An 18,510-nucleotide genomic window follows, 5' to 3' on the forward strand; every position below is an offset into this window, starting at 1 on the left:
ACTATGGGACAATTTCCTATGGCCAATCCACTCTAACCTACACATCCCTGGATACTATGGGCCTCACAAACCTCCTGTATAACTGCAACATAACTTCCCAACTGATGAAGGCCAGTCTGCCAAAAGCCTTCTTCACTGCCCTATCGACCTATGACACCACTTTCAGAGAACTGTGCACCTGAATATGTAGGCCAGACCGGGTAAGGATGGAGGATTTCCGTCCCTTAAAGGACGTTAGTGAATCAGAGGGGGTTTTCCCAACAATCGATTCATAATTAATTCCAGAATGCTATCCAATTCAATTCCTTCATCTGTCATGGTGGGACTCAAACCCAGCTCCATCAATCATACCCTGAATTCATAGCCCAGTGATAACATCACCAGGTCCACAGCCTCCAGTAGACTGGGACAGTGTTGATTGGAGTCTCAAAGAATGGGCGGGGGCTGGGGGAGCTTATAAAATGGTGAAGGGAATAGGTCAGATAGAAGTAGGGAGGATGTTTCCACTGGGGGGGTGAAACTAGAACAAAGGGGCCTCGAAATAAGGGGGGAGCAGATTTTGGACTGAGTTGAGTTGAGGAGGAACCTCTTCACCCAGAGGGTTGTGAATCTGTGGAATTCTCTGCCCAGGGAAGCAGTTGATCGTCGGATGTCTTTTTTTTAAGAGACCGATTTTGGAACGGTAAAGGGATTAAGGGTTACGACGAGTGGGAGGGGGAGTGGAGCTGAGACCAGCCTTGATGCTATCGAATGGCGGAGGGGGCCCGATGGGTCAGGTGGGCTACTCCAGCTCCTAGTCGTTATGGTCTTGTGTTCTTCCTGGACGCTGTCTTACTGTATCAGGTTGCTGTACACTTCCTGCTCGTTTAAGTTGAGATCCTTAATGAGAAACGAGTAAGGAAGGATGAGTGATTTCCTCAGCTATACTGTGGCTTCAAAGCTAAATCAAGTGAAAGCTGGGAGGTAGTCTGCTTACCATGTACGTGGAATTTACAGTTTGCCTGTCTCCTTGACGATTCTGTAATTAGCACCCAAATGAGAACATCATTAATTTATACTTAATCAACACCGCCTCTCGCTCACACTGAACTTCAACCAGTTAACTGGAAACCAGAGAGGAAATAAAATCGCACAGAGACTTGTTGGAGTAACTCAGCCTGTGCAGGGAGAGAAAAACAAACAGGGCAAATGTTTCCAGTGAACCGAACCCTGAAATTGCTGGAGAAACTCAGCAGATCTGGCAACATCTATACAAATGTTTCCAGTCCAGTGACAGGACTCATGAACCGAACCCTGAAATTGCTGGAGAAATTCAGCAGATCTGGCAACATCTATACAGAAAGAGAGAGAGAGAGAGAGAGATAGTAGAGTTAACATTCTGGGTGGAGTAACCTTCCCTCAGATCTCAGATAAAGAGCACCAAACTGCTGCTTTCTGTTCTCCATAGGGGTTGCTGGACCTGCTGAGCTTCTCCAGCAAACTGCGCTCCTGTTGGCTATCTGCTATCCCACTCAGCTGAGAGAGAGAGAGAGAAAGAGAGAGAGAGAGAGAGAGAGAGAGATAACTGCAGGGGGTTCAATCCGAGGCTCATCACAATCCCCAGTCAATGGCAGAGAATCGGATCTATACACTAGCCCAACAAAGACCCTCCAAGGGGTGTCCCACCCAAACATTCCCCAACACTTACCTAACCCACATATCCCTGAATGCTAAGGGCAATCCAGCATGGCCAATCCACCCTAACCTGCACATCTCGGGACACTATGGGACAATTTCCCATGGCCAAATCACCCTAACCTGCACATCCCTGGGCACTATGGGACAATTTCCCATGGCCAAATCACCCTAACTTACACATCCCTGGGCACTATGGGACAATTTCCCATGGCCAATCCACCCTAACCTGCACATCCCTGGGCACTATGGGACAATTTCCTATGGCCAATCCACCCTAACCTGCACATCTCGGGACACTATGGGACAGACCCTAACTTTTTCTTATTTTAAAGGTAGATGGAGAGTGAATATTCTGGGTGTGTTGCAGCTCGTCAAAACACTTGACTTTAAGCAAATCAAAATTTACTTAAACACTGCAGGAAAAACACAAGCAAAAGAAAGTGGAACTTGGAATAAGTTAACTATTGGTAAACTCAAACGACTTAGTCCCACAACTTAACAGAATTGCTCCAATTCCCTGCAACATCTCATAAGCACACCCCTTGCCCAGAAGGTAAACTCATGGACTGGTTGTTACAGGCAGAAGAGATTTCAGATAGAGGATCCAGTCAAGAATCAGCTGCTGAAGCATGGAACCTTCTTTCTTACAGCTGCTTCTGTCTGTCTGCTACAACTGAACCAACCGAGAGAAATCCTGAACTGGGGGAGCGTGCATTGCCACTGTTCAACCTGGCTTTCGAAGAGACATTTCAGCACCTCTGCCTTTATGACCCCTCTTAGGAAACCAAAGGACAAAGTCACCTTGTTAAAGGAGCAGCACTTAGCCTGACATTTTGTCCAGGACTGTTTGGAGATGGGTTGAGTCTGCTCAGTTTAGAATCACTAAAACACAGGCAGAGGAAAGCACACAGATCTCGAAGCAGCCAGTTCAAATACAAGCATAAACCGAGAGGCCGAAGCGATTAAAAGCACACAGACGACACTCACAGCGCCATTGTCAACGTTTTTGTAAAGGGCTTGGTTTGAAGTAGGGCCCACCCGGGATACAGCACTCTGAGTTCCTGTCACAGAAAGGAAAAACAGTACGAGGTTAGACGCAATGAGTTTGACCCAGTGGGAGCGCTCTCCCGAAATCCACCCTCGCTGGGAACAAGTCACAGCGGAGTCGGGTGGCACAGATTTCTACAGTGAGCTCCAGCCCGTGTGGGCAGCGCTGCAGCAACGTGGGTTGTTGTTGCAAGAGGTCAGGGCTGGCCTCCTAAATGGGCAAAAGTGAGGACTGCAGATGCTGGAGATCAGAGCCTAGATCAGAGTGGTGCTGGAAAAGCACAGCAGGTCAGGCAGCATCCGAGGAGCAGGAGAATCGACGTTTCGGGCAGGAGCCCTTCATCAGGAATGAAGCAAGGGATTTTGCCCGAAACGTCGATTTTCCTGCTCCTCGGATGCTGCCTGACCTGCTGTGCTTTTCCAGCACCATTCTGATCTAGACTCCGATCTCTTAAATGGAGTTAGCCGCCACACTCCCACTCTCAAAACGCCCCAAAAACAACATCCCATCCTCCCGAGTTCAGGCTTCAGATGGGCGGAAGACCACCCGTTTCCCCACCCCCACAGTGCATCGCATTTTCCGAACCCACCCTGATCTCTCGCTTTCCTCTTGCAGAACCAGACGAGCCCGGTTAGGACCAGCACGAGCGTCCCCACGCCAACTCCCACTGCCACGTAGATCGCTCCGTGCGTCCGGTCCTCCCCTGCGAGAGAGGAATGGAGTCCGTTCAGAGACGGGACACACTTCACCGGATAGTCCGGGAGGGTCACAAGCAACGAGAGGCTCATAGGAAACACAGAGGAGAAAGTGAGGACTGCAGATGCTGGAGATCGGAGCTGAAAATGTGTTGCTGGAAAAGCGCAGCAGGTCAGGCAGCATCCAAGGAGCAGGAAAGTCCACGTTCTGGGCATGAGCCCTTCATCAGGAATGAGGAAAGTGTGTCTGGCAGGCTAAGATAAAAGGTAGGGAGGAGGGGCATTGGAAATGCGACCTGAGGTGTGCAGTGAGAGAGAGACTCACTGAAATCCTTGTAGAGGGAGGAAGAGAGCTTCTTCAAGGAAGGCATCCTTGCAAGAGGATTCGCAGTAGGTTAAAATCTTCCAGGAGAAAGTGAGGACTGCAGATGCTGGAGGTCAGAGCTGAAAATGTGTTGCTGGAAAAGCGCAGCAGGTCAGGCAGCATCCAAGGAGCAGGAGAATCGACGTTTCAGGCATGAGCCTGAAGAAGGGCTTCCTGAAGAAGGGCTCATGCCCAAAATGTCGATTCTCCTGTTCCTTGGATGCTGCCTGACCTGCTGCGCTTTTCCAGCAACACATTTTCAACTCAAAGGAAACACACCAGAGGGACAGAGCCCAGGGACAGGGAGGACTCGCAGCAGAGGGGCCTTGGGAAGACCACCCCCTGGAGTAGTGCAGTTTGGAGGGGGGTGGGGGAGGGAGGCGTTGAGTCTCTTTATCTGAGGAAGGATGTTCTGGTGATGAAGGAGGGGCAGGGAAGCGTTTCCCAGACTGATTCCCAGGATGTCCGGGCTGACGGGTGAAGACAGACCTGATCAGTTAGGGTGATATTCACTGGGGTTGAGCAGAATGAGGTAGGGGGATTCTTACAGAAACTGAAAGAAATCGTACCAGGCTAAGACATAGTAAACACAGGAAGGAGGTTTCTGATGGCCAGGAGAATCCAGAACCAGGGGGCCATGGTCTAAGGATCCAGGATAAGCCATTCATCGAGTCAAAGAGATGTACAGCATGGGAAACAGACCCTTCAGTCCAACTTGTCCATGCCAACCAAATCTCCTGAACTCATCTACTCCTATTTGCCAGCACTTGGCCCATATCCCTCTAAACCCTATTCATGTCCCCATCCAGATGCCATTTAAATGCTGTCATTGTACCAGCCTCCACCACTTCCTCTGGCAGCTCATTCCATACATGCACCACCCTCTGTGTGAAAAAATTGCCCCTTAGGTCTCTTTTATAACTTTCCCCTCTCGCCCTAAACCTATGCCCCTCTAGTCAGTGGGCGGCAAGATGGCACAGTGGTTAGCACTGCTGCCTCACAGCGCCTGAGACCCGGGTTCAATTCCCGCCTCAGGCGACAGACCGTGTGGAGTTTGCACGTTCTCCCCGTGTCTGCGTGGGTTTCCTCCGGGTGCTCCGGTTTCCTCCCACAGTCACAAAGATGTGCGGGTCAGGTGAATTGGCCATGCTAAATTGCCCGTAGTGTTAGGTAAGGGGTAAATGTAGGGGTCTGGGTAGATGCGCTTCGGCGGGTTGGTGTGGACTTGTTGGGCCGAAGGGCCAGTTTCCACACTGTAAGTAATCTAGTTCTGGACTCCCCCCACCCCAGGGAAAAGACGTTGTCTATTTACCCTATCCGTGCCCCTCATGATTTTATAAACCTCTGTAAGGTCACCCCTCAGCCTCCGACGCTCCAGGGAAAACAGCCCACACACATCGGTTGTGGACTCCCTCACCCTGGGATAAGATCCCTAGACCGTCATGTCTCCAATGGGCGAGGATTGAAAAGGATCACTTCCAAATCATCATTCAAGGAAAAGCAATGCCACAACACGAGACAATACTGCGGATGTCGGAACTCTGAAATAAAAACAGGGAAATCTCAACAGTGTCCTGGGAGACAGAAACAGGGTTGCCATTTTGAGTCCAGTTTCCCACTCTAAGGATAAGGAGTAAGCCATTCCGGAGTGAGATGAGGGAGAATTTCTTCACTCAGGGAGTTGGGAATCTGTGGAACTCTGGGCCTGCAGGAAGCTGTTGGGACCAGTTCATTAGATGTATCCAAGAGGGAACTGGGCATGGACCAAGGGGCTCAAGGGATCAAAGGGGTATGGGGAGAGGGTGGGAGTGGGATTTAGGGATTGCACAGTCAGCCATGATCATATTGGATGGTGGTGCAGGCCGGAAGGGCTGAATGGCCGACTCCGGCTCCTGTTTTCTGTCGGAACTGAGGGCAGAGATGGCGAAGGGATGGTCTCCATGTTGGCGAGAAAGGTGGGGAAGAGAATGGGAGCAGGAAGGGAGAGGTGAGAGAGCGAGACAGACACCGACTCGCTGGTGACACAGGGGAAAGAATTCAAGTGGTGAGTGGGCTTGAGTGTAGAGTAGGTGTTAACAGAAGAGAATCACTCAAACGTGAATGCAAAAAACACCGAAACCCGATGCAGACATAAAGCGGGGGGGGATTATATCAAAACAAAAACTCCCTCTTCTAAAAAAATGCTTGAACTATTTCAGAATAAACACCGAACCTCCGTAGATGAGCCACATCTTCTCTTCAGTGATGCGTTTCGAGGTCCACACAACGCAGTGGTAGAGTCCAGCGTAATCCTGGGCAGGGTTCACAGTGAGTGAGCAGTTCCCATTTCCCGCACAGGCCTGGAAGGATATTCCCATGTCAGCCCGGTCGGCGTGCCCGGACACATTCCCGTTCAGCACCTGGAGCAGAAGCCGTTCCTTCCGCTTCCCGAAGAGGTCTGTCCAGCGCCACTGGACCAATGGTGCCCGAGCATAGGATGGGTTGGAGCAGTTCAGCATGACTGGATGTGAGCCATCAAAATACACCACTGGGCATTCACCCTGCCCATGTGTAACGCTACCTGGAACTGCAACAATCAGACACAAAGGTGTGAATGGGATACGACAGCATTCACACACAACCTGAACGTCAAACACAAAAGGCCATTCGGCCCTTCACTTCTGCACCAACACTCCCAATAGTAACCCACCCAGGCCGTTTCCCTACTACTCAAAATTGACCCCTGATCTATACATCCCTGGACACTATGGGACAATTTGCCGTGGCCAATCCACCCTAACCTGCACATCCCTGGGCACTATGGGACAATTTCCAATGGCTAATCCACCCTAACCTGCACATCCCTGGACACTATGGGACAATTTCCCATGGCCAATACACCCTAACCTGCACATCCCTGGACACTATGGGACAATTTCCCATGGCCAATCCACCCTAACCTGCACATCCCTGGGCACTATGGGACAATTTCCCATGGCCAATCCACCCTAACCTGCACATCCCTGGGCACTATGGGACAATTTCCAATGGCTAATCCACCCTAACCTGCACATCCCTGGACACTATGGGACAATTTCCCATGGCCAATCCACCCTAACCTGCACATCCCTGGGCACTATGGGACAATTTCCCGTGGCCAATCCACCCTAACCTGCACATCCCTGGGCACTATGGGACAATTTCCCATGGCCAATCCACCCTAACCTGCACATCCCTGGGCACTATGGGACAATTTCCAATGGCTAATCCACCCTAACCTGCACATCCCTGGACACTATGGGACAATTTCCCATGGCCAATACACCCTAACCTGCACATCCCTGGACACTATGGGACAATTTCCCATGGCCAATCCACCCTAACCTGCACATCCCTGGACACTATGGGACAATTTCCCACAGCCAATCCACCCTAACCTGCACATCCCTGGGCACTATGGGACAATTTCCCATGGCCAATCCACCCTAACCTGCACATCCCTGGGCACTATGGGACAATTTCCAATGGCTAATCCACCCTAACCTGCACATCCCTGGACACTATGGGACAATTTCCCATGGCCAATCCACCCTAACCTGCACATCCCTGGGCACTATGGGACAATTTCCCATGGCCAATCCACCCTAACCTGCACATCCCTGGACACTATGGGACAATTTCCCATGGCCAATCCACCCTACCCTGCACATCTTTGGACTGTGGGAGGAAACCGGAGCACCCAGAGGAAACCCACACAGACACGGGGAAAATGTGCAAACTCCAGAAAGGCAGTTATCCGAGGGTGGGATCGAACCCAGTTCACTGGCTCTGGGAGACAGCTGTGCCAACAACTGGGCCACCTCCTTTCATCCAGTTAATTTCCCCAAAGTTTCACACAAAGACGAAGAGAATGGTACATCAGGATGGCATTTAATTTAAGGACAAGACGATCAAACGCTGAGTCAGATAGCATTGGTTATGTCCACCATGAACTAACATTGGCGTCACATGAAATCCAGGCGATAACCATCTCCAGTAAAAGACAATGGGCATTCACCCGTAATCGTGTTACCATCCCACACTATCAACATCCTGGAGTTTATCATTGAGCAGACACTCAACTGGACCCACCACATAATCGCAGCGGGAATCCTGCAGTGAGTGCAGGTGAGGGTGGATTGACCATGGGAAATTGGAGGGCTTATGTCCGAAACGTCGAATCTCCTGTTCCTTGGATGCTGCCTGACCTGCTGCGCTTTTCCAGCAACACATTTTCAGCTCTGATCTCCAGCATCTGCAGTCCTCACTTTCTCCTCCATGGGAAATTGTCCCATAGTGTCCAGGGATGTATACGTTAGGGTGGATTGGCCATGGGAAATTGTCCCATAGTGCCCAGAGATGTGCAAGTTAGGGTGGATTGGCCATGCTAAATTGTCCCATAGTGCCCAGCGATGTGCAGGTTAGGGTGGATTGACCATGGGAAATTGTCCCATAGTGCCCAGGGGTGTGCAGGTTAGGGTGGTTTGGTCCTGGGAAATTTTCCCATAGTGTTCGGTGATGGGGTAAATGTTGGGGAATGTGTTTGGGTGGGTTGCTCTTTGGAGGGTCAGTGTGGACTTGTTGGGCCGAAGGGCCTGTTTCCACATTGTAAGTAATCCAATAGGAAATGGGGAATCAAAGTTGGAGAGGGACGCGGGGAAGTGGGATTGAGGGCTATCAGACCAGCCAAGGGTTGGTGGAGCAGATTCAATGGGCTGAATGGCCTGTTGCTATTCCTATTCCTTATGGTCTTGCTGCCCGGGGACGTTGATGATTTAAATCAAATCCAAACCCCTCAGCAATTGCGTTTCAACGTATCAGTCCACAAACCACCTCAAAGTCAAGTCCATCCAGGGAGAAGATGATTTCAGCCGTGTGTGGTCATTACCGGGATAATCTGGAAAACTTGGAGGCAGAATTCCTCCTCCGTCAAAAACACTGGATAAACTCAGAAGCGGAGAGAGAGTAGACCAGTGCTCCCTTTGTCGGAGAGACTGTTGCAACAGAGTTGCACAGGGATCTGTTGGAGTTGGATTGACAGACTGTGTACAGCAGGTTTATCATCTTCCCCCAGTACCTACCCACCACAGCTTGAGTTAAGACCAAGAAGGAGAGAGCAGACAGCATTGTAGACAAGAGATGTGCTCCTGCCCACTCAATATACTTCCAGGTCCAGTCTCTGGACCCCAGCCAAGCAAACACGATTAGCTTCCGAACCTGACAAAACAGAAACAAAGGGATTTCAATAACTCACACATCTGAAATGACACTTTCTCAACAACGGGGGATTTCTCTTTGTTTTCTGGTGACAAAAGAACTACGATTGACAAATTTTGCGAGCGAAACTAAGTTTCGTACAGAGAAACAAGAATGTTGAAGAAGCGCAGAAATTATGTCCCAATATTTCATTATCTCCCACCCCAAGCTATGTTCAGCTCCATTTACAGTCCATTGGGATATGTCTGTGTTACAATAAACATCCATATGTGAAACTGCACTTCGCTAAATTTAACTGGATGAGCCAAACAGAAGCAAAACTAAATGAAGATGATTTGAGGAAAGGGAAACATATGAAACCTGATGATGACCTAAAGTTTAGAAAGGTTACTGTTTCTTAACAGGTTCGTGTATTACTGAAAGAGTGCGTGTACGTGTGTATGTCTGAGTGTGTCTTTGACTGTGTCTCTGTATATGTGTGTGTGTGTGTGTGTGAATCAGTGTGTGTAGTGTGTGTGAGTGTGTGTGTGTATGGGTGTGTGTATGTGTGTAAGAGAGTGTGTGGTGTGTGTGTGAGTAAGTATATGAGTGTGTGAGTGAGAGTGGTGTGAGTGTGCAGTGCGTATGTGAGTGAGTGTGTGTGAGTGAGTTGTGTGTCTGTGATTCTGTGTGTGTGTCTCCGTGTGTGTGCATGTGTGTGAGTGAGTGTGTGAGTAAGTGTGTGAGTGAGATGTGTGGTGTATGTGTGTGGTGGTGTGTGAGTAAGTGTGTGTGAGTGAGTTGTGTGTGTGTGACTCTGTGTGTGTGAGTGAGTGTGTGAGAAAGTGTGTGAGTGTGTGAGTGAGAGTGTGTGGTGTGTGTGTGTGTGTGGTGCGTGTGTGAGTTGTCTGTGCGTGTGTGTGCGTGACTGTGTGTGTGTGAGTGAGTGTGTGGTGTGTGTGTGCGGTGCGTGTGTGAGCTGTCTGTGCGTGTGTGTGCGTGACTGCGTGTATGAGTGAGTGTGTGTGTGAGTGAGTGTGTGAGTGTGTGAGTGAGAGTGTGTGGTGCGTGTGTGAGTTGTCTGTGCGTGTGTATGCGTGACTGTGTGTGTGAGTGAGTGAGTGTGTGAGTGAGTGTGTGTGAGAAAGTGTGTGTGTATGAGAAAGAGAGAGGAAGAGTTTGTGTACATGTGAAGGTGAACGTGTGGGTGCACGTGTGTGAGAGAGAGAATGTGTGTGAGTGTGTAAGAGACTGTGTTTAAGAGTATGTGTGCATAACAGAGAGAGAGAGAGAAAGTGAGAGAGAGTGAAATAGAGAGAGAGAGAGAGAGAGAAAAATATCTTGAGCGAGGCAACAGGTTCTGAAAGCTGTCATATTATACTGGAGATCATTGAGCCAACAGCCAATGGACACATAGTTAAACATTTCTCGAAAGGGGGACGCTCACTCTCTCTCGAACATTCCTGCAGTCAGCTTACCTGATTGGAGAGCTGGTGTTGAGCAGGAATATTGACGTAGTTACCTGGAAACAGGGGAAAATATCAGTTGAAATCACAACGGTTCTCACCGGGAATGTTCCCCAGTCACTGCTGCCCCATTACAACACTGCCAAGTCTGTGAACGCGTCACCCAGCTTTTTCCTGTCTGTCGTGTGGCAATATAACAGTGACTCAAAGCTGAGGCCATCCTCCTTGTAGGAACAGGATTTACAGGAGATTGGAAAGAAAAATCTGCTTTGTCCCTGGATGGTGTCGGGCTTCTCATGTGTTGTGGGAGCTGCCCCCACCCAGGGGCAAGTGGGGAGTATTCCCTCCCCCTCCTGCCTCGGGCCTTGTCGATGGTGGGACGGGCTTTGGGGGGAGTCAGGAGGGGAGTTACTCGCTGCAGGATTCCCATCCTCTGACCTGCTCTTGGAGCCGTTGTGTTGATGTGGTGGGTCCAGTTGAGTTTCTGGTCAACGGTAACCCCCAAGATGTTGATAGTGGTAGAGGACTTCAGTGATGCTAACACTGTTGGCAGTCAAGGGATGATGGTTAGATTCTCTCTCACATTGGAAATAGTCATAACCTGGCAGTTGTGTGGTGTGAATGTTACTTGTTATTTGTCATAGAGTTGTAGAGATGTACAGCACGGAAACAGACCCTTCAGTCCAACTCCTCCATGCCGGACAGATATCCCAACCCAATCTAGTCCCATCTTCCAGCACTTGGCCCATACCCCTCTAAACCCTTCCGATTCATATACCCATCCAGATGCCTTTTAAATGTACCAGATCTTGTTGCGTTTGAACATGGACTGTTTCTGTATCAGAGGATTCACAAGCAGTGCTGAACGTTGTGAGGTCATCAGTGAATGACCCCAGTTGTTGGTCTTCCAGAGAAAAAGGTGGTCCATAACTGAACTTTTGAGATTGGCACACACTCAGGGAACAATTGAGAGAATCACCAGGAGTGGCCATGAGGAACGGACGATGTTTTAGCTTCCCACGGTGTAACAGAGCGAGCTGAAACAATACTGAAAGAATGGTCGCACCGGTGGTGGTTTGACTTGTGACGTTGGCGTGCCACAGAAATCTCAAAGGAGAGCAGCCATTACCCAACTCTCTGGAGACAGAGAGAAATGCGAACTTACCCTGAGGGTCAGCATCCCTTCAGCGAGGGCTGGGGCGAGGAAAGTAGATGAGAAGTAAGGTGCTGGAAAAGCACAGCGGGTCAGGCAGCATCCGAGGGGCAGGAGAGTCGACATCTCGGGCATAAGCCAGGAATGTCATCAGGAGGGTAGGGCTTTCGGGAGGGGGAGGTGGGGCGGGGGGAGCGGGGGCTTTAGCCAGTGCAGGAACTGGACTTGCAGCGTCAATGTCAGTCTGTCGCGCAAACCAACCCACTGAGCTACCCAGAACTCCAACAGCAGCATGGCTGTAACAGCTGTAACAGCTGAGGGATTGAAATGAATTGGATTGAATTGAACTGAATTGAATTGAACTGAATTGAATTGAATTGAACTGAATTGAATTGAATTGAATTGAATTGAAATGAATTGAATTGAATTGAACTGAATTGAATTGAATTGAATTGAATTGAAATGAATTGAATTGAAATGAATTGAATTGAATTGAACTGAATTGAATTGAATTGAATTGAATTGAAATGAATTGAATTGAATTGAATTGAAATGAATTGAACTGAATTGAATTGAATTGGATTGAATTGAACTGAATTGAATTGAACTGAATTGAATTGAATTGAATTGAATTGAAATGAATTGAATTGAATTGAAATGAATTGAATTGAATTGAATTGAATTGAATTGAAATGAATTGAACTGAATTGAATTGAAATGAATTGAATTGAATTGAATTGAATTGAAATGAATTGAATTGAATTGAACTGAACTGAATTGAATTGAATTGAACTGAATTGAATTGAATTGAAATGAATTGAATTGAACTGAATTGAACTGAACTGAATTGAACTGAATTGAATTGAACTGAATTGAATTGAAATGAATTGAATTGAACTGAACTGAATTGAACTGAATGGAACTGAATTGAAATGAATTGAATTGAATTGAAATGAATTGAAGTGAATTGAATTAAATTGAATTGAACTGAATTGAATTTGTTGTCCTGTGTACTGAGACATAGTGAAAAGTTTTGCCTTGTGAGCAATCCAGGCAGATCACAGAGTTACGCAGCACAGAGAGTAAATAATAGGTAAACAGCAGCAAAAACAGAAACACAGGGACAGGAGAATGTTAAGAGTTTGTGAGTCCATTTCTCTGAACCTCTCCCCTCCCCTCCTCCCCATTTCGATAGGATGGCAAGAGGGTGTTATCATTTGATTTGAAGAATTGGGTGAGGCAATATGAAAGAAAGGTCAAGCTCTTAAGGTGGGGTGGTAGCGTCCCTACCTGTGGATCAGCAAACCTGGACTCGAGTCCCTGCTCTAACCTCAGAGATGTGCCCACCGCAGGTTAGTGAGTAAACTACCCCTGAAAGGAAAATGGAGTTTCTAAAGGAGGAACAGAGAGTCAGTGGATAATCACGAGACGGGCGTAACTTATGCAGGACCCTGGGTTTTATGAACAAGGGGGAGAGAGGACAGAAATGAGGGCGTTTTGGTGAAATATGTATCCAGCGCTGGTCAGGACTCCCTTGGGGTCTCCTGTCCTCACTTCAGAGCCAAGATGCAGGTGCACACAAGGCTCAAGTGAATGGATTGGGGGCAGTGGCTTTTGGTGTGGGAGGGAGGGGGGCAGTGTGAGGGAATGGAGTCACGTGGAGATGGAGAAACCAAGGCTTCTGAAGAATAAGAGGTTGAGAGCAGTAGTTTTGAAGTCACGGGGGGGGGTCTCGTCAGGTTGTAATGGTGGGGTGAGAAGTGAGGGATTGGTGGTTGTGGGGAGGGAGCAGGGCCGGCCTTGTTCTCATTTACAGGAATGGGGGTGTGTGGAATACCAGAAGGTACGGAATTAAATCAACAGGACCATAATTAAAGCAAGTGGGAGGGATGAGGAAATCCTTTCTCACAAAGGAAGCAGCTGGAAGGTGCAGATATTAACCGAAGGGTTCCTGGGTTATCCTGGGTTAGCCGAAATGAAAGTATAAACTGAAATGAAAGAATTTTAAAAAGCAGACTAACGAAGTGCGGTGATAACCCAACAACTAGATAGGTCACAGGGTTTATCATGTGTGTGTGTGTCTGGCTGTCTGTCTGTCTGAGAGTGTGTGTGTGTGAATGACTGCATGTGTGTGTATGTGCATGTGTGAATGAGTGTGTGTGAGTGAATGTGTGTGTGTGTGTGTGTGTGTGTGTCTGTGCATGTGTGTGTGAGTGTGTGTGAGTGAGTGTGTGTGTGTGTCTGTGCATGTGTGTGAGTGTGTGTGAGTGAGCGTGTGTGAGTGTGCGTGTGTGAGTGAGTGTGTGTCTATGAGTGTGTGTGTGTGCGTGTGAGTGTGTGCATGTGTGTGTGTATGTGTGTGTGTGCATGTGTGTGTGCATGTGTGTGTGTCTGTGCATGTGTGTGAGTGTGTGTGAGTGAGCGTGTGTGTCTGTGCATGTGTGTGTGACACACAGATGCACACACTCATATACACACACTCACGCTCACACTCACATAGACAGACAAACTCACACACCCAGACTCAGCCCATCACCAGCCCACATCTGATTCACTGTGTCTGTCTGAAACAAAACTTCAGCTTTTCCTGAGTTTCTGTGACAGTTCAGTCCATTAATTATTGCATTCGGTACAAACACACACGCACACCTACACACTCTCACTCTCTCTCTTTCTCTCTCTCACACACACACCCACACACTCACTCTCTCTCCCTCACACGCACACTAACACACTCTCTCATACACATGCAGTCTCTTTCTCTCCCATGCACACAGTCTGTTTCTCATGCAGGTACACATTCTCTCACACTCTCTCACATTCTCTTTCTCTCACACACTCTCTCACACGCTCTCTCACACGTTCTCTCGCACAATCTCTCTCACATGCTTTCTCACACACTCTCTCACACTCTCTCTCGCACACTCTCTCTGGCATGCTTTCTCACACTCTCTCATACACACTCTCTCGCACACTCTCTTTCACATGCTTTCTCACTCTCTCTCACAAACTGTCTTGCACGCTCTCACTTGCACACTCTCTCTCGCATGCTTTCTCACACTCTCTCTCACACACTCTCTTGCACACTCTCTCTTGCATGCCTTCTCACACTCTCTCTCACACACTCTCTCGCACACTCTATCTGGCATGCTTTCTCACACTCTCTCACACTCTCTCACACTCTCTCACGCACACTCTCTCTCACACTCTCTCTCGCATGATTTCTCACACTCTCTCTCACACATTCTCTCTCTCGCACACTCACACGCACTCTCGCATGTTCTCTCTCACATGCTCTTTCACACACTCTCTCTCTCACGCATGATCTCTCTCATACATTCTCTCTCTCGCGCACTCTCACACAAGGTCTCTCGCACATTCTCGATCATACATTGTCTCTCTTGCATGTTCTCACTCACACGCTCTCTCTCACACATGTTCTCTTTCATACGTTGTCTCTCACCTGTTCTCTCATATGTTCTCTCTCTCTCACATGTTCTCTCATATGTTCTCCCTCAATCGGACAGCTGCGCTCACATGCTCCCTGTCGCACATTCTCTCTCACACTATCTCTCTCTCAAGCTCACACTCTCCCTTGCACACTCCCTCTCACACATTTTCTCTCACTTGCATGCACACGTAATCTCTCACTTCCACGGATACACTCTCTCTTTCACTCATACCAGTTAGGGTGCATTGGCTGTCCCGTACTGTGTGTGTTTAGGGGGATTGACCACGCTGAACTGTCCCGTACTGTGTGTGTTTACTGGGATTGACCACGCTGACCTGTCCCGTACTGTGTGGGTTTAGGGGGATTGACCACGCTGAACTGTCCCGTACTGTGTGTGTTTAGGGGGATTGACCATGCTGGACTGTCCCGTACTGTGTGTGTTTGGAGGGATTGACCACGCTGAACTGTCCCGTACTGTGTGTGTTTAGGGGGATTGACCACGCTGAACTGTCCCGTACTGTGTGTGTTTACTGGGATTGACCACGCTGAACTGTCCCGTACTGTGTGGGTTTAGGTGGATTGACCACGCTGAACTGTCCCGTACTGTGTGTGTTTAGAGGGATTGACCACGCTGAACTGTCCCGTACTGTGTGGGTTTAGAGGGATTGACCACGCTGAACTGTCCCGTACTGTGTGGGTTTTGGGGGATTGACCACGCTGAACTGTCCCGTACTGTGTGGGTTTAGGGGGATTGACCACGCTGAACTGTCCCGTACTGTGTGTGTTTACTGGGATTGACCACGCTGAACTGTCCCGTACTGTGTGGGTTTAGGAGGATAGACCACGCTGAACTGTCCCGTACTGTGTGTGTTTAGGGGGATTGACCACGCTGACCTGTCCCGTACTGTGTGGGTTTACTGGGATTGACCACGCTGAACTGTCCTGTACTGTGTGGGTTTAGGGGATTGACCACACTGAACTGTCCCGTACTGTGTGGGTTTAGGGGTATTGACGACGCTGAACTGTCCCGTACTGTGTGTGTTTAGGGGATTGACCACACTGAACTGTCCCGTACTGTGTGGGTTTAGGGGGATTGACCACGCTGAACAGTCCCGTACTGTGTGGGTTTAGGGGGATTGACCACGCTGAACTGTCCTGTACTGTGTGGGTTTAGGGGGATTGTCCACGCTGACCTGTCCCGTACTGTGTGTGTTTAGGGGGATTGACCACGCTGACCTGTCCCGTACTGTGTGGGTTTAGGGGGACTGACCACGCTGACCTGTCCCGTACTGTGTGGGTTTAGGGGGATTGACCGCGCTGAACTGTCCCATACTGTGTGGGTTTACGGGGACTGCCCACGCTGAACTGTCCCGTACTGTGTGGGTTTAGGGGGATTGACCACGCTGACCTGTCCCGTACTGTGTGGGTTTAGGGGGATTGACCACGCTGACCTGTCCCGTACTGTGTGGGTTTAGGGGGATTGTCCACGCTGACCTGTCCCGTACTGTGTAGGTTTAGGGGGATTGTCCACGCTGACCTGTCCCGTACTGTGTAGGTTTAGGGGGATTAACCACGCTGAACTGTCCCGTACTGTGTGGGTTTAGGGGGATTGTCCACGCTGACCTGTCCCGTACTGTGTAGGTTTAGGGGGATTAACCACGCTGACCTGTCCCGTACTGTGTAGGTTTAGGGGGATTGTCCACGCTGACCTGTCCCGTACTGTGTAGGTTTAGGGGGATTAACCACGCTGAACTGTCCCGTACTGTGTGGGTTTAGGGGGATTGACCACGCTGACCTGTCCCGTACTGTGTGGGTTTAGGGGGATTGACCACGCTGAACTGTCCCGTACTGTGTGGGTTTCGGGGGATTGACCACGCTGAACTGTCCCGTACTGTGTGGGTTTAGGGGGATTGACCACGCTGAACTGTCCCGTACTGTGTGTGTTTAGGGGGATTGACCACGCTGAACAGTCCCGTACTGTGTTGGTTTAGGGGGATTGACCACGCTGACCTGTCCCGTACTGTGTGGGTTTAGGGGGATTGGCCACGCTGAACTGTCCCGTACTGTGTGGGTTTAGGGGGATTGATCACGCTGAACTGTCCCGTACTGTGTAGGTTTAGAAGGATTGACCACGCTGAACTGTCCCGTACTGTGTAGGTTTAGGGGGATTGACCACGCTGAACTGTCCCGTACTGTGTGGGTTTAGGGGGATTGACCACGCTGAACTGTCCCGTACTGTGTGGGTTTCGGGGGATTGATTAGGGGTTTTTTTTTTCTCTCCCCTTATTTAAACGCGGGGTCCGAGTTGTAGGCCTCAGTCTCTCGGAAGACTTCGCGACGGCTGGTGGGTAAGTTTGGTCGTTTATTTAATAGTTAAAAATTTAAAGTTTTCCTTTAAAAAAGCGGTAGCAGACCCGGAAGGCGCGCTAGGTTACCTGGGTAAGGTTTTTTTTTCTCTCCCCTTATTTAAACGCGTAGTACACTTGCAAGAAGTGCACCCATCTCCAGCTCCTCCAAACCCGTGTTAGGGAACTGGAGCTGGAGTTGGATGAACTGCGGATCATTCGGGAGGCAGAGGAGGTCATAGATCGGAGCTATAGGCAAGTAGTTACTCCGAAAGTTCAAGATAGATGGGTGACAGTGAGGGGGAGTGGGAGGAGGAAGCCAGTGCAGGGACCTCCTGCGGTCATTCCCCTCAAGAACAAGTATACCGTTTTGGATACTTGTGGGGGGGATGACTTACCAGGGGTAAGCAACGAGGTTCAGGCCTCTGGCACGGAGCCTGGCCCCGTTGCTCAGAAGGGTAGGGTGGAGAAAGGTAGAGCAATTGTTCTTGGGGACTCGATAGTGAGGGGTACAGACAGACGGTTTTGTGGGGGCGACAGGGACTCACGTTTGGTATGTTGCCTCCCAGGTGCAAGGGTACGTGATGTCGCTGATCGTGTTTTCCGGGTCCTTAAGGGGGAGGGGGAGCAGCCCCAGATCGTGGTCCACGTTGGCACCAACGATATAGGTAGGAAGAAGGGTGAGGATGTCAGACAGGCTTTCAGGGAGCTAGGTTGGAAGCTCAGAGTGAGAACAAACAGAGTTGTAGTCTCTGGTTTGTTACCCGTGCCACGTGATAGAGAGTCGAGGAACAGGGAGAGAGAGCAGTTAAATGCGTGGCTACAGGGATGGTGCAGGAGGGAGGGATTCCGGTTTCTGGATAACTGGGGTCCTTTCTGGGGAAGGTGGGACCTCTATAAAAAGGATGGTCTACACCTGAACCTGAGGGGCACCAGTATCCTTGGGGGGAGGTTTGCTAGTGCTCTTTGGGAGGGTTTAAACTAACTCCGCGGGGGCATGGGAGCCAGGACTGTAGCTTTAGGGTACAGGACCTTGAGTGTAGGGAGGTTAGGAATAATGCAGCGATCTCTAAGGAGGGTGCCTGTAACCAGAAAGG

The 18,510-nt window shown here is 49.5% G+C and overlaps 1 protein-coding gene across 1 annotated transcript; it reads right to left on the reverse strand.

Annotated features, from left to right (window-relative positions):
- Window positions 1–467: 467 nt before the first annotated feature.
- On the reverse strand, window positions 468–10,593 carry LOC132833935 (uncharacterized). Its single transcript, XM_060852614.1, has 7 exons — window positions 10,521–10,593; window positions 8,884–9,019; window positions 5,997–6,350; window positions 3,315–3,428; window positions 2,665–2,738; window positions 977–1,018; window positions 468–879 (listed from the first exon to the last, which is right to left on the reverse strand). Exons 2-7 carry the CDS (start codon window positions 8,927–8,929, stop codon window positions 832–834), a joined length of 678 nt encoding a protein of 225 aa, XP_060708597.1. The 5' UTR covers window positions 8,930–9,019; window positions 10,521–10,593; the 3' UTR covers window positions 468–831.
- Window positions 10,594–18,510: the final 7,917 nt, after the last annotated feature.

The sequence above is a fragment of the Hemiscyllium ocellatum genome, chromosome 38 (assembly GCF_020745735.1).
Source record: "Hemiscyllium ocellatum isolate sHemOce1 chromosome 38, sHemOce1.pat.X.cur, whole genome shotgun sequence".
In the NCBI taxonomy this organism is placed as follows: domain Eukaryota; kingdom Metazoa; phylum Chordata; class Chondrichthyes; order Orectolobiformes; family Hemiscylliidae; genus Hemiscyllium; species Hemiscyllium ocellatum.

Coding starts and splice junctions, on each gene's coding strand:
- LOC132833935 (XM_060852614.1), bottom strand. CDS start 8,929: ATGCTGTCTGCTCTCTCCTTCTTGGTCTTAACTCAAGCTGTGGTGG. Junction 6,351..8,883: donor CTTAACTCAAGCTGTGGTGG/GTAGGTACTGGG, acceptor TGATTGTTGCAG/TTCCAGGTAGCGTTACACAT. Junction 2,739..3,314: donor GAGGAAAGCGAGAGATCAGG/GTGGGTTCGGAA, acceptor TTTCTGTGACAG/GAACTCAGAGTGCTGTATCC.